Source organism: Bubalus kerabau, chromosome 20 (assembly GCF_029407905.1).
Source record: "Bubalus kerabau isolate K-KA32 ecotype Philippines breed swamp buffalo chromosome 20, PCC_UOA_SB_1v2, whole genome shotgun sequence".
Taxonomy (NCBI): Eukaryota; Metazoa; Chordata; class Mammalia; order Artiodactyla; family Bovidae; genus Bubalus; species Bubalus kerabau.
In genome coordinates this window covers 47,883,613-47,900,943 of record NC_073643.1, presented here as the reverse complement: position 1 = coordinate 47,900,943, position 17,331 = coordinate 47,883,613, and the positions used below count along the sequence as shown (strand labels likewise).

General features: G+C 42.6%; 1 protein-coding gene and 1 long non-coding RNA gene across 2 annotated transcripts in view; one reads left to right on the top strand and one right to left on the bottom strand.

Annotated features, from left to right (window-relative positions):
• Positions 1–17,331, top strand: part of CACNA2D3 (calcium voltage-gated channel auxiliary subunit alpha2delta 3) — a 908,562-nt gene that overhangs the window by 684,992 nt on the left and 206,239 nt on the right. Inside the window, exons 15-17 of the mRNA XM_055556946.1 lie at positions 7,127–7,198; positions 8,442–8,522; positions 15,872–15,946. Coding sequence (XP_055412921.1) covers positions 7,127–7,198; positions 8,442–8,522; positions 15,872–15,946 — 228 coding nt within the window. The remainder of the gene's footprint in view (positions 1–7,126; positions 7,199–8,441; positions 8,523–15,871; positions 15,947–17,331) is intronic.
• On the bottom strand, positions 6,811–11,393 carry LOC129634735 (uncharacterized). The gene is made up of 3 exons (XR_008705858.1): positions 11,185–11,393; positions 9,238–9,321; positions 6,811–7,172 (listed from the first exon to the last, which is right to left on the bottom strand). It is a non-coding gene; the product is annotated as an uncharacterized LOC129634735 (long non-coding RNA).

Genomic DNA, 17,331 nt, shown 5'->3' with positions numbered 1-17,331 from the left:
CTAAGTGACACTGGTTACAATTTAAATGCATTTTTATTGGTGAGGCCTGTAAATGGTTCATGTCCCAGGACCTTGTGCCTGCAATTCACCCTAAGCGCCTCTAGATGGTGGTAGTGTCTTTTTCTGGAGTGCAAGTTCATGTCATACTAGGTGTCGGAAGGAAGACAGAAGAGATGCAGCTGTGTACTCACAAATTATGTACACACATATATAAAGTATTTCTGTATTATGTTATACATTTGTATGATGTATTTTATTAACAGTCAATATGCTGATCAACTTTAATAAGAAAGTAAAACATATAAATGTAGGAGAAAGGATAGAAGAAATATGATATTTGTGTAGAGATGGCCTTTGTTCTTGGCTTAGAGCCATTCTCTTCCCAAACTGAGTTCCCCACTTGTGCACAACCTTCTCTTTCGGCCCAAACCTCCAGGGCTGAGCAGATGGCAGGAGGCTCTGCTGAAAACCATCTGGCAATCTTCAAATGAGCTGCCGAGCCTGACGCCCTTGACTCACTCAGATGCCTTCTCAGAGCCAGGAGTCCTGCTTACCTCCTTTCTCTGGGGCTTGGCACTCATCGCCAGGGCCCTCCAGCTACAGGATGAACAGAGAATTCTGCCACTGGCCCTAGCAAGCATCCTCTGAATGGAGACGTGAAAGAAGGCAACATAGCAGATGTCCTTGAAAAGTCACAAGTCCAGTGCATGTCCTTTTGGGCAAAGAGAAGAAACTGCCTTAATTTATCCCAATAGAAGAAAGCATGGATGGAGTTGATCTTAGGGTTGAAGGCTTTTAGGACTGGTAGCTTCCCATCCTTTCCCCCTTCCTCCCTCCCTCTCCTTCTGCTTTTCCCTCATTACACACACACACACACACAAACACACACACACACACACAAACACACACACACACACACGCTCATCTCTCCTCATCTTTCTGGGTTGACTTTATTTTCTCAATTGCTTCTCTGTGAAGAGGGGACATGGCTATCAGGCTTACATTCCTAAAACCACACACAAAGCAGTGTAGAGAGTTTCTCTTATTCACTCCAGATGGAAAAAAGGAAAAGTCCCCAAATAGCCTACTTTGAGTCCATGTGTCTAATTAATAAAGCAATCAGTGTGACCTGGGCAGAGAGAGAGAGTGAGTGTGTGTGTGTGTGTGTGTGTATGTGAAGGGCTGTGGTTGGCACAGCCTGAGTTGGATGCCCAGCCACATGTGCAGGGTGGGAGAATTTAACTGTCAATAAAACACTGTGTATGGAAAGGGTGAAGAATATTTCCCTAAAGGACGGAGTTGGTATTTGCAAACAGAAGAAAAAAAGAAGTTCTAGGCAATTTTTTCAAAAGGTCTACCCTGCATCGTTCCATTTGCAAATATTCTTAAGTAAAGTAATTGATGAAATTGCTGTGCAGCAGATAACTTGTTGCTAGTGTTGTTAACCTGGTTTTCAGAAAGCTTCTGAATTGGTCCAAGAAGCCCGGAAGAATATTTTTATTTTTGTTCAGGCTGGTCATGAAGAAGATAGCCTTCTGCTCATGTAATGGGAGCCAGTGTGCCTGGCCCAACCAGCTCTTCCTTCTCTGCTTCATTCTTTCCTGTCCCTGCTGGTGGACTTGTGGTTCCTCAGGGGTAAGACCTGTGTCTTATTCCTGGTTGTCTTCCCAGCACGTGGCATGAAACTTGGCACATAGCTGATGCTCAGGGAATGTTTATCAAGGGAATCGATGAATAATAATGACTAGACCTGCAGCAAAATTGGTAGACCACAAACCCGCTGCTGTTATCCTATCTGGGCCGCACCCTACAGCCGTTAGTGGGAAACTAATCAGGCCTTAGGAGGAGAAGCCTGGCATCACTGCATGTACCTCGCACATGAATCCAAATGCATATTCATATGAGCCCACATGCATGATTAACTTGGGAAGCTGACAGGAAGCAGTCAATCTGTTGAGCAAGTTTGTGTTTTATAAACCAGATGTTCGGTATTATTATTCATCATTTCCTTTGATACCAGAATGGTCTCCATTATGTAGCATAGGAAATGAAGGATATGGAATAATATACACTTTTTATACAGCTGAATACCACAACCAAGCATTTCAGAGGCCTGTTCAAAGCCTGGGCAAGTGTAATTGAATGGCAGTTCATTTTGGGATTCACACTTGGACTTAAGTTAATGGGATTTTGCCCAGATGGACCACTGCGATCCCCCTCTCCCATTCCTAACCTTGGAAAATGAATGTTGACTTTATGTCTGCATTTTTCTTGGAAGACGTGTCTATGAATCATAGGCAGTGTTCTTGCCTCAGTGGCCTTTACAGGTTAGGGAACCACAGAAAAGCAGGGACCCTCTAGTGTGGTGTGGGGACAGAGGGTGTCTGGCTGTGGTTGGCTGCGTAACTCTTGATTGGTGGTCTTAAGAAAAAAACCTTTTGCCACAAGCTGATTTTTCCTGTGACAGGAGTACAGAATGCCTTTCAATCAAAAGGTGCTTACTGTGCATGCTGCTGCTGCTGCTAAGTCACTTCAGTCGTGTCCGACTCTGTGCGACCCCATAGACGGCAGCCCACCAGGCTCCCCCGTCCCTGGGATTCTCCAGGCAAGAACACTGGAGTGGGTTGCCATTTCCTTCTCCAATGAATGAAAGTGAAAAGTCAAAGTGAAGTCGCTCAGTTGTGTCCGACTCTTAGCGACCCCATGGACTGCAGCCTACCAGGCTCCTCCGCCATGGGATTTTCCAGGCAAGAGTACTGGAGTGGGGTGCCATTGCCTTCTCCGCTTACTGTGCATATTAACTTTCAATTTGATGTTCCTTCTCCACGAAATGTTTAAGGTTCACAGAACCCAGACCCACTGGAGAGTAGGAAAGATGGAACTGGTGGGTGCAGAAGAGCATCTTCACATTGTGCAAGTGTTATTTCCGGAGTACTGCCAGCCCTCATGGCCATACTGATGAGTTGGTGTATGATCGGAAGAACTACAGGTTAGGGTTTTGGCCAAACCATTGCACATCTGAGCCAGAACGGTCCCTGAAAGAGGAGCATGTGAGCTCATAGCAGTGGCTAGACTGAGTCCACTACATTTCCTTTGTTTACCTGTGGCTGCTTAGAAATGAATGGTTTCTGTGCAAATGAATATTATGGTTTTTTTTTTTAATTTAAGTAATGGTACATTAATTATATTTGGAATTAGCCCCTGAATGAAGTTGATACTATATCCTGGCTTAATAATTTAGAAGTTAGTTTCCCCTGATCTTGTATTTGGGCCAGGACAATTACCAGTGACTTATAACTGATTTTTACTGTTTGCAGGAAAAAGTTTCATTTCTCATTATTGTCAGTGGCTATGTTTTTACTTCATCCATGGTACATATTGGCATTGCTTGAAATTTTGATTTGAGCTCCAGAGTGGAAGTTACCCAGGGTTATGGATCAGTTCAAATCAGTGTTCTTTGTAGCATTAAGGTTTAATCAAGGAGTCAGAATGTGGGAAGATTTCTGATTCTGGGGGAATTATTTATCGTGGCTTGGTTCTGCCTTTGAAAATGGCATTGCATGCCCCCCTTGTTGGCCATAGTATACTTTAAGTATATTTAGCAAGGTATTGGAACCATGGTTCCAGAAACTGTTATATACTGGTTGGCTTGGTTCCTGGCAACAGTGATTGTCAGCATTATCTCATAGTTAATATTATTTGGTTATTCATATTATATATAGTTTGTTTATTTATACTAATACCAAAATTAGGCCACTGCAAATAATAGATTACATGATTAAATGTGTATTACTTCCGATTCTCCAGAGAAAGAAAACCATAAGAGATGCGTGTGTATGTTTTTTCCTTAAATGTAAGATAAGTATACACAAACAAGGAGAGAGGGGGAGAGAGAGATTTTAAGCAACTGCCACTTACATACATGTTGGGGACTGACACATCTGAACACTGTAGGGCAGGTCGGCAGGCTGGAAATTCCAGGAGAATGGGGTTTTACAGTTTTGGGTCTGAAGACAGTCTGGAAGAATTCCTTCTTCCTTGGGAAAAATTCCTTCAGTTTTCCTTGGGAAAACTGTTTTTGTGTTAAGACCTTGACTGATTGGCTAAAACACACACAGATTATGGAGAGTAATCTGCTTTATCAAAGTCTACTGAGTTTTTATTGAAATATAGTTGACCTATAATATTATCTTAGTTTCAGATGTACTACATAGTGATGTGACATTTGCAAACATTATGAAATGGTCATCACTATGTCTAGTAACCATCCGTCCCTGTACAAGATTACTATATTACTGACCACAGTCCTTACGTTGTGTATGACATCCCCATGGCTTACTTGTTTTATCGCTGGAGGTTTGTATCTCTTAAGCCCCTTCACCTTTTTCACTCCCACCCTCCACCCCTCCCCTCTGGCAGTCATCTGTCTGTTCATCTGTGAGTTTGTTTTTATTTTAGCTTGTTTGTTTTGTCTTTTAGATTCCGAGTATAAGTAAGATATCTGACCTAAGTTTCTTTTAACCTACTTCCTCTGTGCTGGGAATTGAAAAGTGTGAGATTTTGCGAGTGCTCTTTAAGAGCAGAATCTCCATGTCCTATAACTCCATGCCTCCTCTAAAGATAAGTCCTGCTGATTTTCAAAGCCACATGTTCAGGGGTCTTGACTTCCCAGTGTAGGGCCCCTGGGCTGAGGAGCCTGGAGCTCAGACCCACTTGCTCCTTGGGAAGTGCCTTGACAGTTATGGTGTTCCTCCGTTTGTAAATGCTGACGTGGAGGTGTGGGTCTTGACTTTACCACGACTCTGCCCCTCCTATCCATCACACTGTGGTTCCTTCTTTATGTCTTCAGTTGTAGAAAATCTTTTCTGCTAGTCTTCAGGTTGTTCTCATAGATAATTGCCCTGTAAGTAGTTGTAATTTTGGTGTATCCTCGGGAGGAGGTGATTTCAGAGTCTTCCTACTCCATCATTTTGGCCATCTCTAAAGTCAACTAGTTTAAGTGTTAATTACATTAAAAAAATACATTTACAGCATCTACGCTGTTGTTTGAGCTAATGACCATTGCCTAATCAGGTTGCCACATAAAATTTACTGTCACATCATGAATTTCCAGTCCTTGAGGGATCATGAGATTCTTGCATTGTTTTGCTTGTCATGGAGGAATAGGCCCATCTTGACATAGAGGTAAAACTGATAAAAACATGGTTTTCTCTGTCCCTGTTAAGGGTTTTCCCAACTCATATAAGTTTCTCTTCAACTGTCATCATTATTGATGGTGGAAAGGATTTCCTTTTAACAGTGCTTCTTGAATTTTAATATGCATACTAATTATTAGAATAAAGATTCAGATTCAGAGAATCCGGAGAAGGTTTGAAATTATGCATTTTTAGGGCACTCAGGTCAGAGAAGGCAATGGCACCCCACTCCAGTACTCTTGCCAGGAAAATCCATGGACAGAGGAGCCTGGTAGGCTGCAGTCCATGGGGTCGCTAAGAGTCGGACACGACTGAGTGACTTCACTTTCACTTTTCACTTTCATGCATTGGAGAAGGCAATGGAAACCCACTCCAGTGTTCTTGCCTGGAGAATCCCAGGGATGGGGGAGCCTGGTGGGCTGCCGTTGGACGCGACTGAAGCGACTTAGCAGCAGCAGCAGCAGCAGCAGGGCACTCAGATGCTGAAGGTGCTGCCGGTTCTGCACACTATATCACAAGAAATGCTGTCCTATTGCTCAAATAACCTATTGGAAGAAGAAGACTGGTAAAATATTGACCAAGTTTAATGACCTGTTCTCAGGAGGCCTGCCAGTCCATGGGGACCTCAGTCCATAGGACCCTCTAGATTTCAGGATCGTCTGCTTATAATAGTCTTTTCAAAGAAGACTGAGGGAACAACACCTTCTTTTCTGTGAAATTAAAAGTGACGCAAAAGTGCCCAAACATCAGAAAACACTCTAGCCTGAAGATAGTGGATTCTCATTCACAGGTTGCTTTATTTGAAGCTTGAATGGACTGTGAAACCAGGAAGTAAACCTCTCCTACTGATTGGCCAATTTTGGCCAATTTTGGTCCCTGTCATCAGTGCCACATGCCTTAATCTTCCTGGAGACTCTGCTACTTGCTAGCCATGTGATCTTGAAGGCAGGGAAAGGAAATTAGCATCCTTTGAGCACTTGCAGATGCCAAGTACTTTGATGGACAGTTTCACATTTTATCTTCATGGCAACAATGCTGAGGAATAGTTGGTGTTATTTTATATGAGAACATGAAGGGTTAGATAAAGATTCAAAGCTGAGAACTAGAACCAGGTTTGTCTTGGACCAAAGCCTACTGTTATTGAAGACTCAGTTTCCCCATTTGCTCACAGAGCAAAGTAGGGGTTTATACCTTTCTCCTGACACTGTTGTGAAAGACAGATATGATGGTGGGTCTCAGTGCACTTGTATGCAATTCAGTGAGTTACAGAAGTATACTATGGGCCAAATTCAAGGGTTGTTCTTCCAGGAGGAATGTTCAGCTTCAGTTACCAGTGATTCAGGGATGAAATGGATAAGTTATTTTTTCATTTTGTTTGTTTTGCATCTGGGACTGGCATGCAGATATATGTAGAGATTCAAAAGGGCCATGACTCAGCTACCTTGGGGAGAATAAATGCTTCCAGATTCCATTGTTTGCAGCAGGGGCAACTCGTAAAACCCCTTATGCTCATGCTTTCTGATCCTCAATTTCCACATTAAGGAGAAGCATTAATATTGCACATATTGAACATAAAGTCTGTAAAGTAAAAGGATAAAATCAATCTGTAGTAATAAAATAAAATGAATCACTAGGATCCAAACAGGGCTTTATTTGAACTCAAATGGCTGAATGCAGTAAACAGATCAGCTGGAGGGACGGATGGTAGCTAACATTGTTTCCCCCGCCCGTGAGGAGGGGCTGGGATCCTAATCAGCACATTCAGGTAGAGGAATGTTGTCCTCCCACCTAAGCTATAAAGACTCGAGTGGACACTGGTCCATTTCCAACAGCCCCTGGTCAGGAAGGGATGAGATAGTGAAAAGGTATGGCCCCTGGCACTGCTTTTTCCAAACCATTCTCAGGTAACCGGCTTTTCTTTCTCCATCCAGCTTGCTGATGATCAGGGCCCCGTCCTGATGACCACGGTCGCCATGCCTGTGTTTAGTAAGCAGAATGAGACTGTGAGTACAGTGACTGGATTTCCTTCTTGAGGCTAAGGGGGTCGTTAACTCAGACCCTCTCTGACTCAAGCTCTGGTGACCTTTATTTACTTATTTAATTTAAGGATGGAGGATGTATAATTTTTCCTCACTTTTAATCCTGCTGTTAGAATCATGAAATTAAGAATAGATGAGAGGAATTTAAGCAGGCATCTTTTTACAGTATGTACCACTTTTCCAAAATTCAAGTGTTTAAATGACGAGAGGAAGGAAATCTCCAGAAAGAATCCTTGATTGTGATGGGATGATCTCGCTCTCATTTATAGGTCCCAACCTTGAATTAGATCCCCAGGGCTGGGACAGTGAAGTGTCACAGATGGGATGGCTTACAGTAGACGTGTATTTTAACAATTCTAGGGGCCAGAAGTCTAAAATTAAGAAGTCGATTGTAGGGGAGACTCCTTCCTTGCCCACTCCAGTCTCCGCCTCTGTCTTCACATGGCTGTCTTCTCTGCTTATCTCTGTGTCCTTTCCTCTTATAAAGACACAAATTGTTGGATACAGACCCCATCCTGCATCCAGGATGATTTGAGATCCTTAATTAAGTACATCTACAAAGACCCTATTTCCAAATAGGAACATGGCCTGAGGTTCTGGGGGCAGTTGCATTGGGGTGAAACAGCAGACAGGATAGTAGCAATGTGTATCTTATTCTAGAAGGCCCTTTCTGACATCAGAAAGTATAGCACATCACGTTGACCTTGGGACCTGGAACCCTAGAGGCCTATTCCTTTACCCCAGTCCTTGGTTCCAACTGTCTGGAAAAATGTTAGGGTTTTTGCATCTTTCTCTGGCTATTTAGTCTCTTTCTCCTGGGCACCAGATGGCAGTATAAATTGAGAACATAGTTAACATGCTAAGTGTTTCCTGTAAAAAGTTTCTGTAAGAGAAGCTGATTAATGATTGAAACTCCTTGGCCTCTTCAGATTCGTAATTTTCAGGAGAGAAAAGGAAATGGTTCTTAGGGTGTGTGTTGAGGGTTATCATAGGCCATGTTTGGCCTGAGAAGCTGCCATTCTTCCCTAGGAATGTTTTGGGTGGGGAATAGAAGTCACCTCTTGCAAATCTGGATTAAGCTTCAATTTCTCTCAGTTTGCAGAAGGCGCCAGACAGTGCCTATGGTGTGTGACTTTTCAGGAGATCATATTTATTCTGCCAAATTAACATTCTGTTCTTTTTATTGTTTAATGTTTCTTTTCAATAGAGATCAAAAGGCATTCTTCTCGGTGTGGTCGGCACAGATGTCCCAGTGAAAGAACTTCTGAAGACCATCCCCAAATATAAGGTAATGCATCGCTTACTTAAGAGTCGAGAGCCAGATGCACGAGATCATCTCACAGCCTGCCATAGTGACAAGAAAAGCTTGAAGGAAACCCACTCTTTCTAGCGGATTCTGTGTTGTTTTGTTTTGGTAGAATAATAACAGTCCAGGAAGATCTGATTAGGTCTACATGCACCCACCCAGGTTTATGTGGGCCTGTGAAAGTCTGCACAAGTCTGCAGGACTATACAGGTCTTACATCTCTGATGATTTTCTAAGCCAGTCTTGACTTACCCCAATCTGAGGACCCCCTAAAATCTGTTGCTTCTTAACAGAAACCCAATGAGGCACAAATAAAAGTGGTCCCTGCTTCTACTGAATAAATATTCCCTTTATCCTGAAAGGTAATGGGGTACAAATTAATATTCCTTTCCTAGTGCTACATTAAACCTATGGCAGTAAGAGAAGTGTAAGTTTGTTTTGAATTCTGGGGATAGTTGAGAGGGTGGAGTAGGAAAGCTTAAATACAGGGTCTACATGCCACCTGAAATCATTTCACTGTATGGTGTTTTTCCTAAGAAAGCAAAATAGGTCATGCGAAGATTGGATAGAGAGCTGAGGAGTGAGATCCATAGGGGATTGTTCAGACTCAAGGTGTGAACCCCTGCCTTCTCAGGCTTCCCTTAGCTGTGGACATCAGCACATCACCACTTTCCATAAGCCCATGCTGCACCTCTACCTCTTGGCCCAGGCTTCTCAGAGAACCCATAAGGTCAGGTTCTTCCCAGTGCTTCCTAGATGGTCCTTAGAACCTGATCCACTCCTAGAAGAGGAAACTTCTTTGAATAAGCAAGTGTGTCTGTTCCCATGTTCTGATTCCATTTAGGTGATCAAATTAGAAAGCTACCTTCATAATAAAAAGAAATCAACTCTAAGCTAAAATCAGGTATCCAGGCTACAAAAGGTGGCCTCATTAACAAAATAAATTTTCTAATTGGGTTTACTGAGATGACAAAGGTCTTTCTTCCTGCTATCACCCTGGAGCTCTGACAGCCGGGTTCTTTCACCAAAAGGGCTTTTCCATTTGGAGTTCAGTTTCCAGAGCGTAATACGACATCTGGTTGACCCAAACTCACAAAAGCACATGTTGAAAACTGTTTAGCTCTCTAGAGGTGGAAAGTCAGGGGGTTAGGGAGCTATTTGAGGCCCATAAAGATAGTGGACTTTACTCTTACTGAAATCCTTAGACTTAGAGGCCCAGAATTGCTGGCTCACTGTTTAAGAAAGAGCATCCAACCTTTACCACTCTTAAGCCTCTAGCATCATATAAAATGTAGAAGCCCAGATACAGGGCCACTATTTAATATATGCCCAGTAAACCCAGAAAGGATGAACATATAGGTGTGTGTGTGTGCTTGGTCACTCGGTTGTGTCTAACTCTGCAACCCCATGGACTGTATAGCCCACCAGGCTTCTCTGTCCATGGGATTCTGCAGGCAAGAATACTGGAGTGGGTTGCTATTTGCTCCTCCAGGGGATCTTCCTGACCCTGGGATGCATGTCTCCTGCATTGGCAGGTGGATTCTTTACCACTGAGCCACCTTGGGAGCCCAGAACATATAGGAAATGGTAACAATTACCCTGTGAATTTGTTTTTCAAAGCTTCTTCTACTAGACAATGTACTAAGATCTTTATAGCATTATCTCACTTAATGCAGTAGACACTGCTATCCTTGGCTAAAGAAACAAGTGACTCAGAAAATTTAAATATCTTGCCAAGTCTCAAACTAGCAGTGCATGCTTTTAGCTATTACCAACCTAGACAGCATATTAAAAAGTAGAGACATTACTTTGTAAACATAGGTCCATCCAGTCAAGGCTGTGTTTTTTCCAATAGTCATGTATGGATGTGAGAGTTGGACCATAAAGAAAGCTGAGTGCTGCAGAATCGGTGCTTTTGAACTGTAGTGTTGGAGAAGACTCTTGAGAGTCCTTTGGACTGCAAGGAGATCCAACCAGTCCATCCTAAAGGAAATCAGTCCTGAATATTCATTGGGAGGACTGATGCTGAAGCTGAAACTCCAATACTTTAGCCACCTGATGTGAAGAACTGACCCACTGGAAAAGACCCTGATGCTGGAAAAGATTGAAGGTGGGAGAAGGGGACAACAGAGGATGAGATGGTTGGATGGCATCACTGACTTGATGGACATAAGTCTGAGCAAGCTCTGGGAGTTGGTGATGGGGGGAAGCCTGGCATGCTGCAGTCCATGGGCTTGCAAAGAGTTGGACACAACTGAGTGACTGAACTGAACTGAAGCCTAGAGCCATAAGAAACAATAAAGGACAATAATAGTAATAGTTAAAATATATATAAAAAATTAGTAGCTAAAATAATACAATAAGACATTCATTGAACTTTTCACTGTGTATTTAGTATGATAAAAGTGCTTTATATTCACTGTTCCCACTGAATCCTCGTTACACTCCCGTGAAATAAGTACCACTTGGCCCCATTTTTAGATGAAGATATGTGAAATAACTTTCTTATTATTTCTCGTTATAACTCAGCAAGTAAATGATAAAGAAAACAAAGTGTAATAAGGGGATAAGAAGAAGATCAGCTACAGAAAATTAGCTGCTTTCCCCAAAGGGTCTGGGAACCAGAGACCCAGATGTGGCATACCTTAATCTAAGTTGCCCTTCCTCTGGTCCCCACCAGAGCTGTGGGAAGAGGTGTCCATGGCAGCTGGAGTGAACCGTGGGTGAATGGGGCTCTCTCATCTAGGAGAGGAGAGCTCCAGGGATCAGAGTGCAGATCACACCTTTTTCTCTTGATTAACACCTTGTAAAGATGAGTCAGCTCTTGGCTCATGTGGTTTTCCCAGAAGATATTGATAGAATTCTTTCTTTTCCATTAGCTTCATAGATTTTCCCACAAGCAATCAGACTTCCTGTAATTTTTATTAAGAATTCCAGACACCCAGCAATAATTTCCAGACACCACAGCCTCTGTTAATGTAAGGAGCCATTTTATAATTGGGTTCACTTCATTAGTCCTGATTCTCTGCACTTGGAAGGGAAGCACCTCCTTCCCCAGGCTTTTGGACCACAAGGCTTCTGGCCACCAGAAGAGCGTGCTTCAGGATGGGGGCCCCTTAGGCAGCCCCAAGTGCCGGGAGGCCTTGTGTCCCATCTGCTCTCTGACCGCGGCACGGGACTGCATGTTAGAATGGACAGAATGGCTAGTTGTATTTCAGATGAAACAAAAATTAGAGATTTCAGCTGTATATTGATTTGAGGCCCTAAGCAAATGTTGGACATTGCCATCGACAAGTTTTAGGTTTTTTGAGAGACTCATCCACAGAATGGGGAATGTATTTTGAGATTTGCTAAGTTTCTCTTCTTACATCTACATTAGGTTATATCCATTTGCAGTCAACGAACCAACAAAACATTCTGATGTTATTTTCTCACTGTTCTCCTGGGAAGGATTTTAACCAGATAGTTTCTGAATGTCAAGAAGATTTTCTAGGTACAGGCTTGAGGAGGACTGACTATGTACCACCCATAGCAAATCAGCTTCTCCTGTTCAGCTTATGTTTGATATTTACTCTAGCTCAAATTTTAAAGATGAATGAGGTAATATTTGGGTAAAGTGATGACTGTCTTAAATACATGCAGACCTTAACTGGAGCACCTGCCATGTGCTAGACATTATGCTAGAGGCTGAACAGTCAAAAGATGTGTGAGAGGCTTCCTTTCCCACAGAGAGCCCATTCTGATGGGGAGTGTCTAGAATAAGGCAGATGAAGGAAAGACATCCAGCTAGGGTTGAGAAGCGGGCAGAAAAGGAAATGTGGCATTTTCATGCATTAAGGTGAAGGTAATAATGGAAAAATTCTCAGGGTTTTATGGAGACATGATATGGAAAGGAGGGCGCAACAGGAGAGACATGTTTATAGGAGAAGATCATGAGGCTGAGCTCATAGCTTGGGAGAAGTGGGAAGGAGTAGTGCTCTGGACAGCTTGCATTCATTGAGTTAAGGTCTCAGTGGGAGAAAAAAGCTGCAGGGAGTTTATTGTTGCTGTCATGAGCTTTTGAGAGGCAATGAGTGGAGGAAGGAAATGCTGGGTTAAGTAGGTAGGGGCCAGACCCCAGGGAAACCTGATGGATAGACCCTATCATGTGTAGATTCTATCTCACACATGAAAGTGAAAGAGAGCTTCCCTGATGGTTTAGCTCAGTTGGTAAAGAATCTGCTTGCAATGCAGGAGACCCCAGTTTGACTCCTGGATCAGGAAGATCCCCTAGAGAAAGGACAGGCTACCCACTCCAGTTTTCTTGGGGCTTCACTTGTGGTTCAGCTGTTAAAGAATCCACCTGCAATGCAGGAGACCTGGGTTCACTCCCTGAGTTGGGAAGATCACTTGGAGAAGGGAAAGGCTACCCACTCCAGTATTATGGCCTGGAGAATTCCATGGACTGTGTAGTCCATGGGGTCACAAAGAGTCAGAGACGACTGAGAGACTTTCACTTTCTACACATAAAAGAGGTCTTTAATGGGTTTTACAAAGGGGAGCAGCAGAGTCAGAGTTACCTTTGACTTTGATTAATCTGAAGGATAACTTTGTTGGGGCCAAGCTTTGAGGCAGGAAGAACAGGTAGAACCATGGTGGAAATCTGCTGTATTAAATCTACATGGATGGTAAGGTGGGGAAGCAGAGATGAATCTGAATGATTTCTGGAGAAAAACTTAATGATTACTTAAGTCAACAAGTTGGGGATGAAAGAGAGAAAGGGATCTAGGGATGGTTCTTTAGTTTCTAACTTGAGAGTTGGGTGGGTGATTGGTGGTACCACCAACTGAGAGAGAAGTGCAGGGAGAGCAGCACTAAGGGAAGGGGCCCACGTTGGACTGGGCGAGTCTGGGCACCTGTGTGATGTCCAGGTAAATACACACACTTGAACCCTGGGGTCTACCACTGAGGCGAGAGGCCAAGGCTGGAGCACAGATCTGGAGGTCAACAGCATCCAGGTGGTTGATGAATCATGTTGGAGGAGAAGGAGCTAAAGCAGACAAGGAGCACTGGGGACAGAAGCTTACTGCTTCCAGGGTGAGTAGAGGACAAGGATCCTATGAAAGGGAGGGAATCCGGGAGTGTGGGGCCTGGAAACTGAGGGATTAGAGTGTCAAGGAGGAGGGGGCAGTAGGCTAAGACAACCAGGAAAAGAGGGTACATTCTATATGGCTTGGCAGTTAGGAGGCCACTGGCAACTGTAGAGAAAGGAGTTCTGGTGGCATTTTGGTGGGCCAGGGGGCATGACAGAGGCAGGTTCTGGGAGAGTGAAATGTGAGTGAGCAACAAGGAAGCAAGATGGCAGCTAAACAATGAGTGGAGGACATTGGGTGGGAAGGTCACCTCAGTCTCTGCATCCCAGGCAAGAAGCAGAGAGTTCAGGATACTTTTGTAAGATCTGCACTCAATTCAGCTTCTGTTACTTCCCTTCTTCCTCCTTTCCTGCTTCCTCCTTTCTTGACCCCTCTTCCCTTCATCCTAGCCATCCCTCCATAATTGCATGACCTTGGCTGTCACAGAACTTATATTCTGGCAGGGAGATAGGCTTTAAATAATCAAAGGCCTTGACTGATATCTTGACTACTTATAGTCAACCTTACAAATAATTGATTATCACTTAGATAAGTGCTACACAAGAAAAGTAGAGAGCTTGAAGGGGGCATATGCATGGAGTTTTACTCTCTTTTGAGTATCATTTCCTACAGGCAAACCAAGAAGTGAAGGAATGTACATTAGAAGCCACTGAATATATTAGTTGACTATAAAATATCATTTGTTTGGTCTCATTGTGAGTTTGAATTTCCAGCCAAAGACCACTTTTGCCTTTAATGGAAAAAGTCAAACTCTCTGAGTCCGTTTCGACCCCTCAGTCTGTATTAAACAGGGACATAATAAAGGTAATTAATGCAGTGCTGACTGTGTCTGACATTTTTCCAAGAGACGAGATGAAAAGAGACGATATACATCTCAAAGGATAGGAAATCTCTGGTTTATCTTTCACAGCATAGTGAAATATACTTTTATCATTAGAATCAAGTAGAATCTTATTAAGACTTGCTGTGTAAGGTAACTCCAGAAGAAACTGTCTGTTGCCCTTGACTACCACGTGCCTATTTGCTCTTTGTAATGCAAGGAAAACTTTTAATTGCCGGTGTTAAATTCTCTGAAGTTAATTTCACATCACCTTGACGTTAAGCTAACAAGCAGACAGGGTCATTCTTGGTTTGTAAACTCTGTTGTCTGGATCATTTAATAGTATCATATTCAAGAATGCAAGCAGCAGAGAATTTTAAAGAAAATAACAGTGAGGGCTCAGGACTATGAAATAACTCATTGGGAAAAAGGATTTTTTTTTTTTCTTCTCCCCTTTCACTGCTCTGGCAAAAGTGGGTTACATTTTCTTTCTACAGAGAGAGAGATCAGTATGGGTTTTATGCCAGAGGCCATTTTAATACATGAATGATTTGTAGGTAAATTTATTGTAGCCAATGGATGCAGTCAACTGTGTAATAGAAATATTGTCAAAAAGCTGGGATTATTATTTAAATAAGTGCAGTGTTAAATTTGATTACATACTTTTTAAAGCTAATAAAACATTTCATTGCTCTCAAACTATTTCCCATAGTCCTATTTAGTCAGAAAACATAAATTAAGTGAGGCTCTGCATAGAAAATTACCCAGGCTTTGTGTCGATGGAAGAATGCATGGAAAAGCTTGGCGGCCTCACAGTTTAAAGACGAAAGGATGTAAAAGGGGTTGGCAGGCTCCTATATAGGCTGGTGGGGACACTTTTCTCCTTGAAGAACTACGGAAAATGACTGCCTAGGAGAATGCATGCTTGAGATGGCCTTGGGGGTGTGGAATTGTCGGGAGCCTAGGGTGCATCAGAGGGAGACCCCTCTTGCCTTACTTATCTCAGGTAGAGAAAAGACACCCAGGTTGACAAAATTCTGTTCACTTGGACATAGGGTCTCCAGAAACATTAGCCACTTGCTTTTTAAAAATTATAATTGTTTTTATTTTAAATAAATCAAAGTGGGGTCTTTGGATGCCAACATGGGTCTGTGACATTTTAAATTGTGCTATTTGCTGAGCTTATCCTGTGACAGGTCTTCATTTCCACCAAATGTCAAGGATCAGTGCCTTGCATTCATTTTAATGAAATATTGTGCTGATAAGGGTTATGAATGCCAAGTTTAAGCTGTAAATTACTAAATGTCGGGCTGCTTTCTGCTTTGTGAATTCACCAGGGAGCAAGCTAATGAAGGTTTCTTTCTCACTTCTTCTTACAGTTAGGGATTCATGGCTATGCCTTTGCAATCACAAATAATGGATATATCCTGACGCATCCAGAGCTCAGACCACTGGTAAGAGAAATACTTATTTCTGTGTTTCTCTTTTTATGATTTTAAAAGGTTTTCTTCAGTTCTACAGTGTTGACACTTTGCAGTTTTCACTTGAAATGCTCAATTCATAATACTGTCTGTGAAAAGCTGTTTTAATAGTTTATAGCTAGCATTTTGACATATAATATGCAAATAATATAGGGTAAATATATTTGCTATCATGTTTTTACATATAAATCCATATAGGTCTTGCAACTTATTTATTTCATGTTTGCCAATATATGTAAAATTTTTAAACTCTGTTCAGTTTGAAATATACATCATAATAGGTAGCTTTATGAAACAAATGATCTCTCACCCTCCAGCCTGAAACCAACTTAAAAAAAAATTATCTACTTATTTATTCATTTTGGAACTTGCTAGGCCTTCACTGCCGTGGGCAGGCTTTCTCTGGCTGCAGTGTGTAGGCTTCTCGTTGCAGTGGCTTCTCTGGTTGTGGAGCACCGGCTGTAGAGTGCATAGGCTTCAGTGGTGGCTGCCCATGGGCTTAGTTGCCCCGTGACATGTGGCGTCTTCCCAGACCAGGGGTCAAACCTGTGTCCCCCGCATTGGCAGGCAGATTCTTAACCATTGGACCACCAGGGAAGTCCTGAGACCAACTTCTTGAAAATTACATTTGATACAACAAAAAAGAGTCAAGATCCCTGGAAATTCATTATGATGGAGTTGGAACATTACCCAAGCCCGGTGCCTGCTGGTTTGAAGATACTCAACAACACCTTTTGTGTTTCATTGAAACCGTTGAGATTTCCCCCCTTGTCCTGCCTATGCTGTATCCAGTAGCATTGTTTAGTGAGCTGATAGGTAACCATTTTCTTTCAGCATCGTTTTAGCTCTCTTTGAAGTGAGTGGAGTTTGGCCTAGTCCAAGACAGCCCAGAATAGCATGGTCCATTCTGATCCCTGGGGAGAGGCTGCCTGGAGCACTGTGTTTAGGAGGATTCTGAAGGGCACCCAGGTTTGGTCTACTGTGGATTCTGGAGGGGCATGGCAGAGAGGGCACCACATGTTTGCACCCCTGATCTAGTTGCAGTATGTTGATAAAAGGACATCCCTTTTGGTCTGTGGTTAGCCAATTTTAAAGAAGATATAAAAGTATAAAGAGTAATATAGTAAACTCTGCTTTTGAATGTTAAGAAAGTATAGTTCATTTCCTATAGCTGTACACACATGCACACACACACACTCTCACACACCCATCCACTCCACATGTCTTTTTTCCTTTCATCAAAATTAGAAGATATCAGCAGTGACTGCTATGCAAACGTTTATTTGTGAAACATCTTGTGGACCAGTTTGCTTCTCCCTTGAATCATTGTTTAGAAGAAGTTCGTGTTTTAGCTCCAT